The 19,288-nt window shown below is 41.1% G+C and overlaps 1 protein-coding gene across 1 annotated transcript in view; it reads left to right on the top strand.

Annotated features, from left to right (window-relative positions):
- MRPS9 (mitochondrial ribosomal protein S9) overlaps positions 1-19,288 on the top strand; it is a 54,864-nt gene that overhangs the window by 14,987 nt on the left and 20,589 nt on the right. The window contains exons 3-5 of the mRNA XM_074991304.1: positions 8,054-8,116; positions 8,198-8,228; positions 13,907-13,986. Coding sequence (XP_074847405.1) covers positions 8,054-8,116; positions 8,198-8,228; positions 13,907-13,986 — 174 coding nt within the window. The remainder of the gene's footprint in view (positions 1-8,053; positions 8,117-8,197; positions 8,229-13,906; positions 13,987-19,288) is intronic.

The following is a 19,288-nucleotide window of genomic DNA, read 5'->3' as shown; positions in this document are numbered from 1 at the left end:
TTTAGTACTTCAGACTTTCACTGCACATAAATCTCTACCAAAACACTTACAACATCGCTGACTCATTGAGAGCAGCCATTCCATTAAATATTTTAGCCCAAAGAATATAGTATTGAAAACTGCGTGAGCTGGAGAGGGGACTGGAGCCTATTGCAAGAATTGGAGGTTTCCCAGCAGAACAGAGTTGGAAAAGGGAATGGGAATCAGAGGAAACTGGAGAAGAGAGGGAGCTGCTTCAGTAACATCTGGAGATTCAGGGACCCAACTGAAATGTTTTAAATGTTATGCCTTGAAGTACAGCATGAGCTGCACTGGCTTAGGGTTTACGTAGGTAAAAGTAGAGTACTAGCTGAACCTCTCTAATCTGGCACACTCAGGACCTGACCAGCGCCAGATGAGAGAATTTGCCAGTCCACAGGAGGTCAGTATTATCTGTCAGCATTACCAATACTTTTGCTGCTTACCTGACTCTTAGAAGACATTTATACATAAATTACAGTTAAATAACAGCACAGAGCCCTGGGAGCCAGGACTGATGACTGGAAACAAACTTTATGGGACCACTGGCAACTTGGCCACAGGCATAGGTGGTCATCTGGCTAACTAAAATCATGTCGGATTATGGATGTTGCTGGATGAGAGAGTTCCGGGTTAGAGAAGGTCAACCTGTATAAGCACTATTGTGTCTGATTCTTCAATGCACTAGGGACACTTTTGTGCCAGCTGTGTTGGGGCAGAGGAGTCACAGAGAAGTTTTAAGACTCTCCTGGAAAATGCCTCCATTGCCGTAGGCTTCTCCGCTAGCTCTGTGCCACCTCCATCAATGGTGTGAGCACAGGAGATATTTCAGAGTAGGCCATGAGTGAAATGGAGAGGTGTGAGTAAATGAGAGGGAGCGGAAGAAAGTATGCCCAGGATAGATGTGCACCATAACAGACCTATAGGACCATTGAAGCGGGAAGACCGCTTAAGGCAACGGTTCTCAAACTTTTGTATTGGTGAACCCTTTCACACCACAAGCCTCTGAGTCTGGACTCATCTCCTCCCCCTTAAAAATTGAAAACAACTTTAAAAATATTTAACACTATTATAAATATTGGAGGCAGAGTGCAGTTTGGGAGGGTAGGCTGCCAGCTCATGATCACCACCCTTACATACAACCTGATAACCTGCTGAGCACTCATCACCCCCAGTTTGAGAACTGCTGGCTTAAGGGTGCCCTGGTCTATGCTGGAGAGCTCCACTGGCTTGTAGACCGTGAAAACAGGAGACAAATACTGCCTTCCCTCTTTCCCTTTGCTGACTTATGAATGTGACCTAATATACATATATTTTGCCAATCCAGTTTGAATTAAGGCATGGATTTCTAAATGCCTGAAGATACAATTAAATGTGCATCAGATGGCAATAAACCGAGCCATCTGAGGTTAAAATTGAGGCCAGATTTCCTCTGGCCTTTGGAAAAAAGAAGGGGCAAGAATCTTTGTGTTGCAAATGGAGGGAAAATGTAGTTTAAAACCAGACTACAGAAGAAGGATAATACTGTAAATGAGAGTGCAGCAGAGCTACTAAGTTTTGTACAGCTCCATGTCTGACATGCAATTTTTAATGGGCTGCTTTGCATATTTTTAGGTAATCAGGTTGGATAAAATTAATTTTTTTTAATTTAAATCATCAATGTACTACTGAATTTCTCATTTAAAAGTAAAAGTTACGATTAAATCTCGTCACAGATATGCTACATGTATACTTACAGTCTCATAAAAATGACTTAATGGCTCTAGTCTGTCCAGCCTAACTACTAGTCTTCCTTCTTGAAAGTTCTGGGCTTTTAATGTCTGTTTCTCAGCAGATTAAAAAGTAACATGTGCAAAGAAAGACACAAGATTGATAGGATTGTTTTTGTTCTTTGCTTATGTGGTGGAGGACCTTGGCCAAGCATGGCAGAGGAGCTAGTTAAGACATTGTCTTAAAGATAGAGATACAATATGTAGGAAAACACAGAGGCAGTGTGGAAAGGAACAGTGGAGTGGATGAGAGAGAAAAAGGGAAGACGTTATTCAGTGCAAACACAACTTCCTCTATTTCCCCACATTTTTGCCACAGAAAAACTGTCCTGGCTTCTGGGCGTAAGAGAGACCCTAACTAGGAATATTATTAAGAAATTCATTCCCTGGGTGAACAAGCAAAAGGTGTCAAGTGTAAGAAAATGGGGCAGGAGCAACCTGCAAAGGTGAAACATCATAAGGAAAACTGCTTATTGGGAGAAAATGATGTGGATATTGTTGAGTGGATGAACTAGTTAGTAACTTAGATAATGCCCTTTGCAAGGCATCATTCTTCGAGTCTCTCTATGCTTTCTAGTGTAAGTGTGATTTGACAAGTAAATTCCCAAGCTGTTTGCTGAGTTGTGTTGCCAGAAAATATGGTTTAGCTTAGCTAATCCTTATGACTTGTTTAATTAGCTAACCAGGTTTAGAATCTATCACTCAAGCATACAATACAGAATGCTGCAGTAAGAGAAAGCTAAAGTTGCCACTTGCGACTGTCACATTTTTATTTTATATTACATAATAAACGCTCCTTATTTTGGAACATCATGACAATGGACCATAGTGGTAATGTCATAAATCTATTTCCTATTTTACTGCAGCATAAATCAACTTTTCCAAGAAAACCCCATTGTCTATTTGTTTTCTCAATAAACAGAAGTGCCAGTGAGCTCAATAAATATTAGAAGTCCTGTGGCCCCTTATAGACTAACAGATATTTTGAAGTACAGGCTTTCGTGGTCAAAGATCTGCTTCGTCAGATGCAATCTGATGAAGCAGGTCTTTGCTCATGAAAGCTTATGCTCAAAAATATCTGTTAGCCTATAAGGGGCCACAGGACTTCTTGTTGTTTTTGCCGATACAGAACACCACGGCTACCCCTCTGATACTTGTCACCATGCAAGTGAGTTCTGTGGGGCTTACTCCCCAATTAAGTGCACTCTAAGCACAGTTATTCTTAAGTGTTTTTGATAACTTGATTTAACTCAATGACTTTGGTGAGGGGAGTGGGGATTTAAATCCCCTTGATTTAAATAAGTCCACTCTGCAAGTAATTGGTCTGAGGGGCCACCAAAAATCTACTGGATACGGTGGAGAACAAGTTTCAATCATTAGTGTAGGGACAGAGTGGTCATGACTCTCAAACTCCTGTTCATCACTCTCAACTTGAGAGTCCCTGTCCTAAGAGAAGACTTTGCAATTTGGTCTGGAAAATTCTGTCTGATGTCAGTGTGCTCTCTACAACTACTTTGGCCTTAGTAGTTAAATATCATAGAGTTAATTGGGTTTGCTTTTTCAGAGATATTTTAGATCTTGGTCTGATTGCTGAAGGGATTCTTCCATTGAAACCCAGTGTTGCAGGTCTGAAGGAAGTTCACGTTAAGTTAATGAAGCCTTCTCTTGAACTACACTAAAATTCTCCAGTTTCATTTTTCAGAGAGACTTATTACTCATAGCAATCTAGAGGCTGATCTGCCCTCATTTCTGTTAGTAATCAATATGAAACCTGGGAGCTAAATCTGGTTAGAATTTTTTTTTCCGAAATATGCTATTTCATAAAGGCTGAAACATTTTGTGAAGATATATCTGTCTCCTTCAAATTCTCCAAAAGAGAGGGAGAGCTTATGTAGCTAAATTGTTAGGATATTGGCATGGGAATTGGGAGACCCAGATTTGAGTCTCTGTTTTGTATTATTTGGAGTGAACTAGAATGAAAAATTCTCTGAATCAGAGGCTACGTCTACACTACAAGATAAATTCAGATTTATTAAAATCAATTTTATGCTGTTTTTTAATTCGACTTTGAGTATTCTCACTTCCCACAGGTTCCCAAAAAATTCAGCATATTGCTTCCGTACTGAAATCACCAAACATCAACTGTTGCATCAGTGCATTGTGGAAACCTATCCCACAGTGTTCTCAGCCCTGCATTCTGAGCCAGGTGCAGTGCATAGTGCTGTGGGATACATACAGGACACTTTGAGAACAACAAGAAGTCCTGGGGCACCTTATAGACTAACAGATATCTTGGAGCATAAGCTTTTGTGGGCAGAGACCTGCCTCATCAGATGCATGTTTATAAAATAAAATAATAATTAATAAATTTGAATGAAATACATGGTGCTTCCACACTAGCTAGCATTTATTCAACATTTTAAACTCGAGATTGATGCTCTATATCTGTCTGTTAATATTAACGTTTTCTTGTCGATATTAGGGCAGACTAAATCGAGCTAATGACATTTATAGTGAAGACAGTGACATTTTAATGTCAAGCTAACTGTTTAAATTTGATTTTATCTCGTAGTATAGATGCAGCCAGAGTAGGAATTTGAACCAAGGTGTCCCAGGCCTAACTACTACTTGGGGATAGAAACAGATATATACCTCATGAAAACACGTAACATGGACTGGTTTTGTTTCTCATGACAAGGAAGACATATTTCAAAACCTCTGAAGTTACAGCAAAACAGAATGCCCCACTTAGGTTGTATTTTCAGTGTCGTGCTAGTAGTTGCAGTTTGAATCAAATCCTTGAGAGTTAATACAGAAAATACTTTTTACACACTGTCAGTCTCAGTAGCCCATAAAATATTCCTTCAGTATGTTATTAGGTAAGTTGTTTGTTTAACATCTGTTGGCTCACAGCAGATATCTCTGTTGTCATTGTAATTAATCCCCATTTGTTCATAAATAGGTGTTCACCTACTCTGTGTGCACAAAATGCCCATTGACTAACAAATGGGAATTCAGCAGTCACTAAGAGAAACAAAATTACTGTTTCATAAAATCAAGTTAATCCTTTTGTTTGCTTCAGAATTCTCAAAATTTCTCTTTGGAATGCAAGCAGGGGATTAATGAAAGTAATAGGTTAAGTCTTTTCACACTCTATGCATTTTAAGTAGGCGGAAGCACTGGCAAACCAATTCATGTCCACGGAAAAAATTATCAGTACGTAGTAGCCTTAAGGTAGCCTCACCAACAAAGAAACATCATGGTCAAGAGACTATTTTAACTAAAATTCTTGTAATTTTATTTTTGTTCACCATCCACTAAAAATGCAAGCAAGTTGACTGCAGTGTTTTGTTCTGATATTAGTGTTACTACACGCATGTATTGTATCGATTTCTAAAATCTCTAGGCTCACGTTGCCCTTAATTTTGTGTCATGACTGAATTTGGCCATATTTAGAACCACATTTACCAAAACATTTTTAACTTAGAAAAATTAGATTTTTCATTTGATATATTGTTTTCACTTAAGTATTAAACATAATTTTCAACCATTTTGGAAAAAGAGCCATAGTAATAAACTGCTGAACAGGAATTGAATCCATTGGATTTAATATTACTGCAAACTACTTTGTCTTACACTAATGTCAGAAATGGTTCATAATTTTTAATCTGCTTGCTAGAGTAAATGTTACTTATTAACGGAGAACAGACATTACATAAAAATATTGGCTAAGTGGGTGAAAAATAAGTAAAATGTACTATGTATAGCAATAATCTTTAATGCTGAACCATGGTTTACAAAAATACATATTTTAATGGTTTGCCACTCAGCCCCTCCTCTTGTCTCTGTGCCCACACTCAGCTATCCTCCTCTCCTGTAGCCCAGCACCTCCACTCCTAGACACAGTCTGTTCTTCCCCATTGGCCCTTAGGAACCCCAGTTGTGACCCAGCCCCACATTGTCCGTCCCTCTTCCCTGCCCCCTGCTTCAGAAGCAGAGCAAAGGCTTGGGGGGGGGGGCGCTATAGAGGTAATGGAGGAGCTGACAGAGGCGCCAAAGAGTGAACCTGGAAAGGAGGGATTGTTGAGGAGCCTTCCCAATGCAGACTCTGGCTGAATCTTAGCCTCTTCCATTCAGTCAGGGACATCTGGCCCTGTCTCCATGTGACCTTGTAGCCCCCTGTATCTGTTAGAGGCCTGTCCCTGTCCTCATGTGTTCTGTGCACCTCCAGACTCTTCCCATTCCCATGTGTCCCCCAAAACTTTGTTCTGATTCTGAAGGGTGCATGCTTTGTGTATGGTAACTGAAATGAATTATTCACACTTGTGTATGTGTATGCCTATCAAGAAATACATTTGACAAAAAAAACCTAGATCTTTTTTCATTGTCTGTACTGTTAGACATACTTACTGACAGGTATTTTGAAACATGTTACCAAAATAATTGAAACGGGTGTGATCGTACTGTATTATCTTAACCAAAACTGCAGAATTTTGCAGAATTCAGAATGTGGGGGGCAGGAGGGGTGGCTTTAAAATATAGAGTCATAGAACACTGGAACTGGAAGGGACCTTCCCCAAAAGGTCATCGAAACCAGTCCCCTGCCCCCATGCAGGACCAAGCATCAGCTAGACCAGTGGTTCCTGAACTTTTTGGCATTACCCTCCCTCTTTTGATTTTTGAGAAATCCTCATGCTCTTCCCCACTTTTCTTTACTATCATCCAACCCCCCCCGTAAGCAAAAAATTCAATTCATAATTTAAAATAAACACAAAAACTTGATAAAACAGTTATTTAAAATTTAAAAATAAGTACAAATAATTTTCTTGGCCCTTGGGGGGGCCTGGTGCATCCCCAGCTGGCCAGCTGCCAGAGCTGTCTGTGCTAGCCTCCAGGGCCACCTGCCCGAGCCCTGCACTGCCTGACAGTCACCAGGGTCAGATGCCCTCCTGCCCACTAGCCTTCTGAGCCCTGTGCTGCCGGAACTAGTTGCCCACCCACCCCAGCTGCCTGAACTGCCCACCCAAACCCATGCTGCCAGAGTCAGCTGCCCACCCTCCAGCCCAAGCCCCATGCTGCTGGGGCCAGTTGCCTGAGCCCCGCAGGGCTGGGGCTAGCCACCCACCTGCCAGCCTGAGCCACCTGAGCCCCACAATTCTGGGGCCAGCTGCCTGCCCACCAGCCCAAGCTGCCAGAGCCCTGCAATGCCAGGGCCAGCTGCCTAAGCCCTGGAAGCTGGCCAGCCACCCAAGCCCCGCAAGTCCCAAAAGCCTCCTATCTGAGCCCCTCCCCAACACAAAGCCAGGTACCACCAGTCCCCCACTCTTACCCCATCCCCCTCTCCTGAACCAGGAACCCTCAGTGTCCCATTTAACCCCATTCTGCTCCTCCCCCCACAACTGACACTCACTCACCTTTGCACGTGGGTCTTCACCAGCTGCCTGCTTTTTATAGCATCTGCACTGGGTCACCCACATAAAATGGCAGGAGCTGAGAGCTGGAAGCAAACACTGAATTTTTTTTCAGGTGGCGGGAATGATGGGGGGGGGGGCTGGTTCGTACCCCCCCCCCGAATTTCAACATGTTCCTCCCCCCCCACCCCAGTTTGGGAAACCATGAGCTAGGCCGTCCCCAATAGATGTCTGTCTAATGTGCTCTTAAATATCTCCAGTGATGGAGATTCCGCAACCTCCCTAGGCAATTATTCTTTGAAGCAATACAGAACTCATTCTTAAGAACTATCAAAACTGGTGCCTTTCACAAACACTGACATTTGCAGTAGAAAATTAAGAAAACAGTCTTGATAGAATGGATTTCACGTTTCGTTTAAGTTACAGAAGGAGGTACTTTTACATGAGGAGATGGGTGAGAATAGCAATTTTAAATATTAGGGTTTAGATTTTAAAAAATGGAGGTTGTGCATTACTTGACCCTTGCAACTGAGTGTTTCATATAATAAATTACCTGTTTGAGCTTAAAGTTTCTATTTAAAGAAACCAGTTCGTTCATAGCAGACACTCTAAATTGTAGGCTTCAGAATTAGATTTTTCTTACTCTTTCTTTGTAAAGAGTCCTGAGATATTTACAGTTGCTTTTATTCTTAGAAATGAATATATGCATGTTATTTTTTTTGTTGTTGTTTTGTCTCTTTTGCTGTCTAGGTTTTTATAGCATACCCATAGGTAAAATGTCTGTAAGGTATTTAATTATTTTGTTGTTGCAGAAATATATATATATATATCTGATCTTTGTATGTTTGTTTGCAGAAAGCTATTGCCTATCTCTTTCCCTCTGGTTTATTTGAGAAGAGAGCCAGGCCTATGATGAGGGTAAGAACAACATTCAGTGAATTTTCTCAATATTTTTAGCATGGCATAGTAACTGTTTGTTTTTTTTTTATTTTTCTACAGCATCCCACTGAAATTTTTCCAAAGCAAAGAGGTAAGTGTACATAGCTATTCTTTCCAGTTTATATCAAAGTTATTATGAACTTCTATATTGCTTGTCTTTCCTGCAGTCCATTTGTTACCTTTATTAATTTTATAGCTGCTAATGAGGCACCTGAGAGATAATACCACAAACCTTTCAAATACAGTATGAAACTTTACTCATCTGAGGTCCTGCACCAGTGACAGAAGTACCACTAGAGTGTGAGAGTACGTCTACATTGCAGCTGAAAAGCGACAGTAGACCTGTGCCATCTGACTTGCGATTGGGCTGCAATGCTGTTCAACTGCAGTTCATACATTCCAACTTGGGCTACAGCCCAAGTTCTGAGATGCCCTTGGGCACAACTGGGCAATATTTTTTTTTAGAGGAGCCACTCTGTGAAGTTTGGTATTGGTTACGGCCTGGCTCTGAGCCCCCCAGAAGAGGCGTGGCCTCAAGGAGAAGGAGTCTGCAGAGAGACAAGAGAGTGTTAGGGTGAGAAAAGCACTGTGTGCTGGAGAGAGACTTTAACACAGATTGAGTGTGTGCTGCAGTACATATGTGATAGTGAGTATGTCTGTGGAGCAGACTGGGTATGTGTGACAGCGAAAACACAGTGTGTGTGCTGGCTGCTGCTGGGTAAGTTTTTCTCAGAGAAGCCACCCTCTGTCTTTTTAAGGGAAATCTGTCCTGCTCTGTTTTCGTTGTCTGTCTGTGTCTGTTCCCCCTCCCCACCCCCCTGCTCTTCAGAGATGGGGTACAGAGGCAGGGGAACACCCTGACTTCGGCACTGTCCTCTCCCCCGCACTCCCTGTCCGTACAGCTAGCAGGAGAATCCTCGGAGTAGCTCGGCTGCAACTGTACCAAGGTGGGGGGGAAAGACAGCTGAACACATGGTGCTGGCTGTGGGTATGCACGCTCTGCTACTCACCTGGACAGGCTGGAGAGAAAGGCTTGGAGAGCTGTATCGGGCTGCCAGGACTGATTTTGCCCGCTCCTGTTCTAGAGTCTTGGCTTTACCTCAGCACTAGATAGGTGTCTGTACTGCAGTTAGCCCCATAATGTGAGCCCAACTCAGTGGCAAAAGATTTTTAGTTGCAGTGTAGATATACGCCAAGGAACCAATCAGAACCACCCCCAGGCAGGCACAGGGCCTGGGGCAACCCTCCAGTGCGCAAGGCCTTGGGCTTGGGGCAATCTCCTCCCCTGCAGGGAGAAATACTACTGAAGGTCAGTGTTCCCTGTAAGCTGAGCGCTTGGGTGGCCATCCAGAAGAGATTTCTGCTTTCCTCTCTCCGCTTTACACCTGCGGTTTCTGCTGTGTCTTTGCTTGGGCCTATTGCCCTGTGCCACGTAAGATGGGGAATTATAAAGGGGGTGGGCAGCAGAAGGGGTCACCTCCTCCCCTTGCCCCCCCCCCCACTCCCCAGGGTGTGTATGGCGGGGGGGCAGCACAGCCCGTCAGCCTGCTCGCTTCCTGCTGCTGCAGAAAAGTGAGGCAGGTCAGAATGGGAGCTGTGGGACCAGTGCACTCTTCTTCCTGCTGTAACGGAGAAACCAAGTGCAATGGGCCATGAGAGAGCATTGGGGCAGTGAAAAGGCAATGGGGCAGAACAGAGCAGCTGCCGGGCCACTGCCAAAGTGAGTGCGAGGGCAGGGGAAGATCCCTGCTTCTGGCTCCCCCACGCCAGGCCTATACATAGGTCAGTTGAGACAGCTGCAGCAGGTGTCCCCAAAGTGCGGGGTCTGGGGCAGCCACCCCAAACCATCCTATGGATGGGACGGATTTTGGGGACAGTGACCTTTTTTAAGAAAATGTGTCTTGTGACCCTTCAAGGCTAGAAAGAAATATTTTCTGTCATTGGGAAACATTTCAAATGACAGGTTAGGATTGAGCGCCTATGAAGTCAATGGGAGTCTTCCAGTGGAGTGACCCATAAAGCATTACTTTTTTATTAGTGTTTGATGTACAGCATAATTTAAAAATAGCCCCAAAGCTCTTTCAGATAAATTCAGTGCTTACGAAGAGGAGCAGATTGACAGCCTTGGAAACTGATGTAGGCATCCTTCAGTCTGCATAGACTGTGGATCGCGCCCTTTAAAGTTTCAATTGAGGACTTCATTTACAGCGTCTGTTGTGACTATGAAGACCCACACGAGAGTGACAGGCCTTGCTGCATCTCTTGCAGATGTAGTGGGTGTCTGGCAAGTCCTTAGTGTGCTTTCTGTGCGCTCGCTTCTCCTCTGCCATCTGTCTGATCTTCATCTCGCCCTTCTGAAGGCCCTTGTGTAACCCCTGCCTCCATCTGCTGCGGTCATCTGCTAGTTCTTCCCAGTTGTCCAGCTCGATGTCTACCTCTCTGAGGTCTCTCTTGCAGACATCTTTGTAGCGCAACTGGGGGTGTCCGGGAGGTCTTTTGCCAGAAGCTAGTTCACCGTACAGGATGTCTTTTGGAATCCTTCCATCATTCATCCTGTGGATGCGGCCAAGCCAGCGGAGTCGACGCTGCCTGAGAAGGGTGTGCATGGTTGGGATTCCAGCTTGCTCGAGGACGGCGGTGTTGGTCACTCTGTCCTTCCATGATATTCCAAGCATGCGCCTGAGGCAGCGCAAGTGGAAGACATTCAGCCTCTTTTCCTGGCGAGCGTACTGGGTCCAAGTCTCGCTGCCATAAGGGAGGGTGCTGAGGATGCAGGCTCTGTAGACTTGCATTTTGGTGTGAGTGTACAGCTTGTTGTTATTCCACACTCTCTTGCTGAGTCTGGACAGAGTTGTGGCCGCTTTTCCGATCCTCCTATTTAGCTCAGTGTCCAACAACAGGGTGTCAGTGATGGTGGACCCGAGGTAAACGAACTCGTGGACAACCTCTAACGTATAGTTGTCAATGCTGATTGATGGGGATTCAGCAACATCCTGACCGAGTACGTTCGTCTTCTTTACGCTGATGGTAAGCCCAAAGTCCTTGCACGCTTTGGAGAACCGATCCAGCAGTTTTTGAAGCTGGTCTTCTGTGTGAGACACTACAGCAGCATCGTCTGCAAACAGCATGTCTCTGATGAGGACTTCTCGCACCTTAGACTTCGCTTTCAGCCTTAGCAGAAACTGAAGTGATCTCTTTATCCAGAAAATGAGCACAGAATGTTCAGTGACTGTGTCTGCTCCTCATGTTATCTGCCCTTAATCTTGGTCTGGAAGCATCCTCATTGCAGTTTCCTTGCCCATGCAGGAGACTTTGGTCTCATTCCTAGTAGTGTTTTTTGTTTGTTGGGCATCTGTTCACGGGAAACCATTTAAACCACCAAATCCATTTTATAAGGAACACTAAACTAACACTGCAAGAACTTTTGGTTGCTCCTGTCCTTAGCTTGAATTGAACTAGTGCGTGAAAGGCTCTGCATCCACAGAACCACTTAGTTCCTCCCAAATAACATAGTTTTAATCCTCAGTAATATGTTTTTTTTCCCTCTGTCATTATGAATTCTTATATATTTAGTAACCGCTATCTGGAAATCCTTTAAAGGTAGAAACCAACTAGGACAGTTGACCATAATGAAAACAGAAGCCTCTCAGTTTGATTTAGTTGCAGTTGCTTATGTGATGTCTGAATTTGGCACGCTTTTTTTTACTGGTGCTCTGTCTTTGGCAGCTTAGTGTTTTTTCTACCACTAGGGCTCTGCCATTTTCCTCCCTTAAGCAAAATACACGTTAGAAAGAAAAGTTATCAGGTCTGTCAGAACTTGTTTTCAACTGTCTCTGATCTTCTACAAACTGTTTCTTCTGTGGAGATGAGATTGTTGAGATGTATTAACTTTTTCAATGCTTAAAAAAGCAACTTCACTTTCCCATTCCTGTTGCTTTCCCTCTATATATGGGGGAAGGGAAACAAAAATAAAAAAGTTGTTTCCTTTTATAAGAGAGGATTTAATAGTGCAGGCCAGCATTAAGCAAATTGCCACTCACTTAAATTTAATCTACAGTTCTCCAGAGTAGCCTCTTTTGAGGATAGCTTGGGCATGCCAAATTACTTGTCCTGCATTTGACGAAGTGGGTCTTTGCCCACGAAAGCTTATGCTCATACATTTCAGTTAGTCTATAAGGTGCCACAGGACCCCTCGTTGCTTTTGCAGATCCAGACTAACACAGCTACCCCTCTGGTACTTGACACCAAATTACTTGGACACTTTACAATGTGTGCTAATGTCTACAAGAATTTGGCTTTGGCTTTTCTAAACTAATCTAAACATTCTGTAAACTAGTCTGTAGCTTTGATTTCCAGGTTTACTATCTCAAATCAACTCACTAATTATGTACTGCAGTTGACAAATATTTGACAAAAAGGCTGATAAATATTGTAAGTGCTTGAAATTGATATTACCTTTGAAATCTTGTCTCCACTGAAGTCAGTAAAAGTATTACCCCGTAGAAAGATTTCACACTATGTATATCTGTTAGATTTGAATTTCTATTACAATCAACAGAATTTAATATAAATAATATGCTAAATTCATTTTACTAAAGGCTGTTTCTAAAGTTGCTTACAATTCTAAACCTGATACTTATGCATTTTAGTTACCTTCTGTAAAGTTAGTATAGTGTTTTTCTATCTATAAAGACCTTTGAATTAGGAGACCACTGATTGTAGACTGCTGCACAAAATTATGGATTTTAAGCATTGTTTTCTTAGTCTTATTTTTAAATTTTTGTAGTTTTTGGCAATTATGGCTATACAATACATTTATATTTAATTAAAGTTAACACTTCATAATTGTTAAAATACAAACTGTCAACATCAAATCAGAATATAACAAATCAGCATTTTTAAATCCAACTCTAAGTTCTGAGGCTGCATTTTTCTTAATTTGCTGATTCGAAGAACACTTTTTTTTGTGAAATCAGCATTTACACATGAAAATCTCATGCTTCCAAGTCTAGCTATAATGTCTTTTGCACCTCTCCTCTGCCCAGCAGTGGTGCTGATGATTGCTCGAGATTCAATTTGTAGATTCAGATGACTTGTACCTGTAGGAGGTAAAATGACAGGAAAGTTGAATTTTAAAATGTCAGATTTTTTTATTACATGAAAATATCCTTAAATTATAAATCTGTTCTTAATTTTTATATTGTTAAAGCATCGCATATATGTTTTGGCAAACTGTTTTGCCTAAAAGTATGTCTTCTGCAGTGTTGTATTGCCTCTTGTATGCACTTGAGATACATTGTTAGGTTAGTCAGTGGCTGCCTATATAGTACCACTTCTGTTTCTAGGAGGCCTTATTTTCTGTATCTGTAAATCTAGCACCTTTCATAATCATGATTATAGCTTATAATTGTCTTTAGTGAGCACATCTATCTAGTCTAAATTTGGCATCTCTTGCTGTATTGCTGTTACATAGATTCCTTGAGATGTTATTTAAGAGATGTACAGCAGGGCTTTGATTATACCAGGAGAGTTTCAGAATGTTATGTTTTTAAAAAATTCTAGTTATATTAGCACACTGTGGTGGGTTATAGTGGGATGTATTAAAATTAGATTTCCAGAATTGATAAATACCACGAAATGTCTTTATCAGGTATTTCTAAAGGTAATAAATATTATAAAAGAGGTTTATAACTACAATTTAAATGCAGGTTTTTAGTTGGTGTATATTATAGCTTTTTTTGTCTAACCTCTAATCTCTAATTTCATTAGCCATCCAGTGGGGAGAAGATGGCCGTCCGTTTCACTTTCTCTTTTATACTGGCAAGCAGTCATTTTATTCATTAATACATGTGAGTACGTTATAGTCTATGATAAATAAATAATTGTAACTAAGTAAAGTAAAACATTATATCGGAACTACATCCCTGAAGCTTCTGAATTTATGTAGTAATTTCACAATGGACCATAACAATGCCACCTGATATGAAACATAATGTGTTACGTCCTTTTATGTATTCTTTCCTTTAGAGAGAACTTGTTACCTAATTTAAAATTGAGTGGTTCGTTTTTCCCTTTTTTGTTGGTTTTGATTATTAATTAGATCAGAATAGTCTGAACATTTTTTCATTTTATAGTGTAGTTAATACTAGTATCAGTAAAGGTTAGCAGTGGTGAATGTCCATCTAACAGAGATGACCAGGTTTAGGATTATTTATTGTTGTGCTTAAAATACATGTTATTGTGTTAAAGAGAAGAACTGCAGAAATGTCTTGACATTTGACATGAAGGAGATTTTATATTTAGCATCTGATTATATTTATATGTTAAATAATGTTTAAATTTTTTTCATTTAGATTAATGTCCACTTAGGTTAGTATGATTGCAGGACTATGGAATTTTTGTCCCTTAACCTTTACAATGAAAGGTATAGCTCATTGGAACCCTTCGAGTCCTGACTTCTTTGTTGTGTGTGTTGTGAAGAACTCTTTTATATCAATGCCCATTTGTAGCACATGGATTCTTTGACTCCCTAGAAGAACCTTATAAAAAGATGTGAAATTATTTTAATGCATGGTTCTATAAGACTGAAAAAAGGCTCACTTTGAAGTCAGATACTTTCAGTTTGATGTTTTTGTCAGACTTTTTTCTTCATTATGTACTTTTGAAAAAGTTGCAACATTTATTGGACTTTTCCCAAATATCAATTTCTGTGCATAGCTTTTCTGTGTTTTTGAGAATTATCTGGTGTTTTGTTAGTGCTCTATAAAAACCAAAGGACAAAATCCCCACTTGTCAGGTACATTTATTTCTTGGGGGAAATTTTTTTTCTTTTTTTGTTGACCTTGGGCAAATGAGCTTCTTGCCCTAGTAGAAATGAAATGAATGATAAATGTAGAGTGTGTCTTTGCTGAGTAATGGAGCTGCAGCATAGGCTTTCCACAGAGGTTTTCTCCTGCACAGCCTGAGGCAGCCCGAGGACCCCTGCTGTTCATTTAAATAGGTATGTCAAATCTGCCTCGAAACGCCGCTGGTTTGATCTGTGGTAATATTTGTGAAGGTTCCATATGGACTTGAGCCCCCTGCAGTGCTAAGAAATAATGTACAACGCTTCATGGTGCAGACGCAAATTTTCTCTGAAAAGGGATGCAATGCTGCGTTTTAGCTGTCGGAGAGGATGATGGAGCTGACGCGCTAGGCCTGTCAACTTGTTACACGGATGGGTTGCACGCAGCGAGGCTGTGGAAAATCTGTGCCTTTTAACTTTTCTACTTAATCACGGTTGTAGCATTGCCTTTAGACTGTATGCTACATTAATTCTCTTCCTGCCTTCTGCCTTTCATCCCAAGTTTCACGGAAAAAAGTAAAGCATGCAGGTCTTGTAGAGAAGCCTTATCAAACAGCTGTCATCTGACAAGCGATTTGCATTTGTTTTGGCTGAAACAGAGCAACCCAAGGGCAAGATGTTTTGTTGCATTCCATCATAATGAAGAAATTACAAATTTACAAGGAGCACAGTTTTTATTTTTAGCTCCTCGTAGCCTTTAAAAAGGTATGTAAAATTGTCTGAGAAATAGTCTCACAAAGAATAGTGTATATCCTGTTACCTTGCCACTTAATTAAATCTTCTTCAAATGAAATCTGCTTGACAAACATATTTCTTTACTGTAGGATATTTTAAAGTATTTCAGTGTTCTTGGGACATTTTAAAGTCTCCCCATTAAAATAGTAGAATTATATAAAGCAGAATGAGTTGAAAACAGGATTTAACTAAAAGGATTTTAAGCAGCTGCAAAAAAGATGAAATCTGTGTACAATGCTTAATGGTTTTCACCTCTCATCAGGCTATATTTGTTATGTAAGGATTATAGACTGATTTCTTTTAAACTACCAAAACTGTAATTCATACAGCTAGAACAAAAAGATCAGGTTAAATACAGTATTTGCCTGAATTATAGTATTTTGTATGGATTTTTTAAAAAAATGCTGCTTAAGGAGTGATAAATAGGGTAAAGAAATTATTATTTGGTTAAATGTTTGTCAGTCACAACTGCATTTACTGACAAGAATTTCAGATTTTGTTAATTGCAGTTGAGACAGCCAGTCACAGAAGTGCCATTTGTTTAGGTAATGCTAATCAAAAATGTTAGACATCTATTAAAATAGAGAATACATATATTCACACATACATCTTAAAGATCCAGTTTATATGTGAATGGATGACTTGAATATTAAGTAAGACTTCTATAAAACTTGAATATCCTTTGTATTCACATTGTCCTCTTTGTTCAGCTTGTTGAATGTAGGTTAGTCTTGGGGATAGAGCAGTTTATTCACCTCCTTGATGCGCAAAGGATTTGTTGCATGTAACGCTAATGTACATTGAGAGAATTTAAACCCTTCACATGTGTTGTGGCTATTCATCTCATTCAAAATGTTGCACTTTGAATACGACCTGGAAAATGATGTTGTTAGCAAGTGATATAGTCAGGTTTTGTAATGTAGCAAACAAGATGAAGTGGCCTATTCATACATTTCTTTTTTTTTTGTTGGACAAATTTTGTAGCTTATGTAGTCTTGATTAATATTCCCTTCCAAGAATCTCAGTGAATAGAAACATCATCATGGCCTTATGCTGCCTTTTATCAAAATTGTACTCAGTCATTTACATCCAAGAGCAATATACGTATACTGACTGTTTGATTAAAATAACTAAAAATAATATACCGAAGTGTATAGCTCCCTCTCCTCCCGACCACCCAAAAATAAAACCTCAATCAAAAATATACAAAGATGTTTCTCATAAGTTGCTCTGTTCTCTCAGGGTACTTTTCAAAGATCCAGTTCACTGATTTTTTTCTTCAATTTATTTTGTAAAAAAGAAAAAAACATTATTGAAAAGAGTTCATCCTCATACAAATTAAGGATTTGAGCCTTTCATTAGATATTGGGGGGATTTATGGCTGCTTGGTGTTTTGTACAATCTATTTTGCTTGTTTAATTGATGAGTATATAAGACAACAGACGTGAACATTCATGAGTTTGTCTATTGCATCTTGAAGTGATTAATAAAATTCTCTGAAAAGTGAGTGTCTCTACATTAGTTTTCTATAATTTGCAGTGAATGAGAATTGTTAGATGTGATTGTTTGGTGTTACATGTGATTATTTTGCAAAACAGCATTTAACATCATGATTGCATCTTACTGTCTAAGTCCTGAATCTTTCAAAGTCTCATTCATGTACTTACCTTTACACATTAGTAGTCCTATGAAGTAGTACTCCTCCTGTCCATAATGTTTTGTGACTTAAATCTCATCCTGTAGGAGGAGAAAGCCAAAGTTGGAAGCCAAACTGAAAGGTATTGGCACCTGTATTTCATGAGAAGACATCTCCTCTTGTAAGATATACAGTGCAGAAAAAGTTTTTTATGGCTTTAATTTTTTTTCATGTATACAATAATCACTGTGATTTAAAAACAGTTCAGAACTCTTTTAATCACTCAGAATGCACATGTGGGATTTCAGCAGATTGAAGAGATTTGGTATTTTCCAAAATTGCCAGGAAACCTCTACTTATTATGCAGATGTGACGTTTCCGGGGGTGGGGTGTGTGGCTTTTTGCTTGTTTTGTTTTTGTTTTTAAAAGAATGATTTGTTTAAGTTGTGACTATGAACTTCCAAGTCTACAAACAGGCAAGGTGAAACGTAAGTATGAACTTCACTCATCCATCTCAATAGAGCTTCTGAGCCTACTGACTGTTCAGCCTCCCTTTACGTTTGTTACATATTATCCAAAACAATGTTAATTAATAATTTTAGATTAAGGCCAGTTTACAGTAAATTTATAGATGTATTTCCTCCCTTTCTTTCCTTAGAGCAGTGCTCATCCCAGTTGTCTCTTTACATGGCACAAGAGTCTAGTACTATCAGCAAACCTTGCCAATAAATTAGGTGCACATTAGGCATTCCAAATCTGGGTGCACTAATAATCTCACTTCTGGGTTTTACTACTCCAGAACCAGTAGGGATATATTCTAGCTGTGTAAACACATCTGCTCTCTCACCAGCTAGGAAGACAGCATTGTATGCCCATACAGAAGAGAAAAAGCGCAAGTGTCAGAAGTCAAACAAACAGCCTTCCCACATATTCACAAGAGCTGCCAATCCAGCCTCTTCTCCTAATTGCAAAGCGCTCTCTAGGTCAAACATCTCAATTGCCAAAAATCTCTTGTTCATTCGCAGCTTAACTCATTCTGTCTCTAGACGTCTTAGGCCACTCATAGGATCCCACTTCATGTCATCTATTTTTCGGTATTGGGACAAGCCTTATAAAGCGTGTCTACAATGTAAAGAAAACCCAACCATTTTGAGCTGAAGAGCCCAGGTCAGTTGACTTAGTTCTTGGGACTCAGACTGTGAGGCAAGAGCAGTGTAGATATTCCCACTCAGGCTGCAGGTTGGGCTCTGGAACCTAGAAGAGGGGAACAGAGGGGCTTGTTGACCGAGATCTCTTGACAAAAGGCAGGTTTAGATGTTCTGAAGGGCCCTCCGTTGACAGAAAATGCCTCCAGGGTGTCATGCAGGTGCCCTGGGTGACACCCTGTCCACAGCAATCAGTGTTCTATGCTTCCTCCTTTCAGCCCCTCTTAAAGCCACAGGGAGCCTTGGAAACCCTGTGGCAGGAAGCTAAGTGTGTGGAAGCAGTAGGGCTGCAAGCTGCAGTCCTCCCATGCCCTCTCAGCCACACCAGAGCTGAGAGCCTCGCAGATGGCCAAGCAGCAGGCACCTGGTGACACCCTAACCCAGGACCTCAAGGGACCAGCTGGAGGGGTCCTCGGAGCCACCCCGGGGCACCAAGAAGGAGGGTCCCCTCCTGGAGCAGGGCCAAGGTCCAGGTTCTCTTGGACATGTGGGGGGGAAGAGGACACCCTCCAAGACCAGAAGGCCAAGTGGCACAAGACCCCAATCTGCGCCTGGATGGTTGCCACCCTCGTGGAACGGCGCCCCCCCCCCCCCCACCCCCTCCCCGATCCATGGACCAGATCTAGGTGAAGGTGAAGGAGCTTCACCGGGGCTGCATCCAGGCCTGGGATGACCCCCCACCCCCCGCCCCGATGCTCTGGGGCAAGACCTGCCACCTGTCCCTATTACCA

This window comes from Carettochelys insculpta, chromosome 1 (assembly GCF_033958435.1).
Source record: "Carettochelys insculpta isolate YL-2023 chromosome 1, ASM3395843v1, whole genome shotgun sequence".
In the NCBI taxonomy this organism is placed as follows: Eukaryota; Metazoa; Chordata; order Testudines; family Carettochelyidae; genus Carettochelys; species Carettochelys insculpta.
Note: the sequence above shows the minus strand (reverse complement) of the source record. Positions and strands in the feature narration are given on the sequence as shown.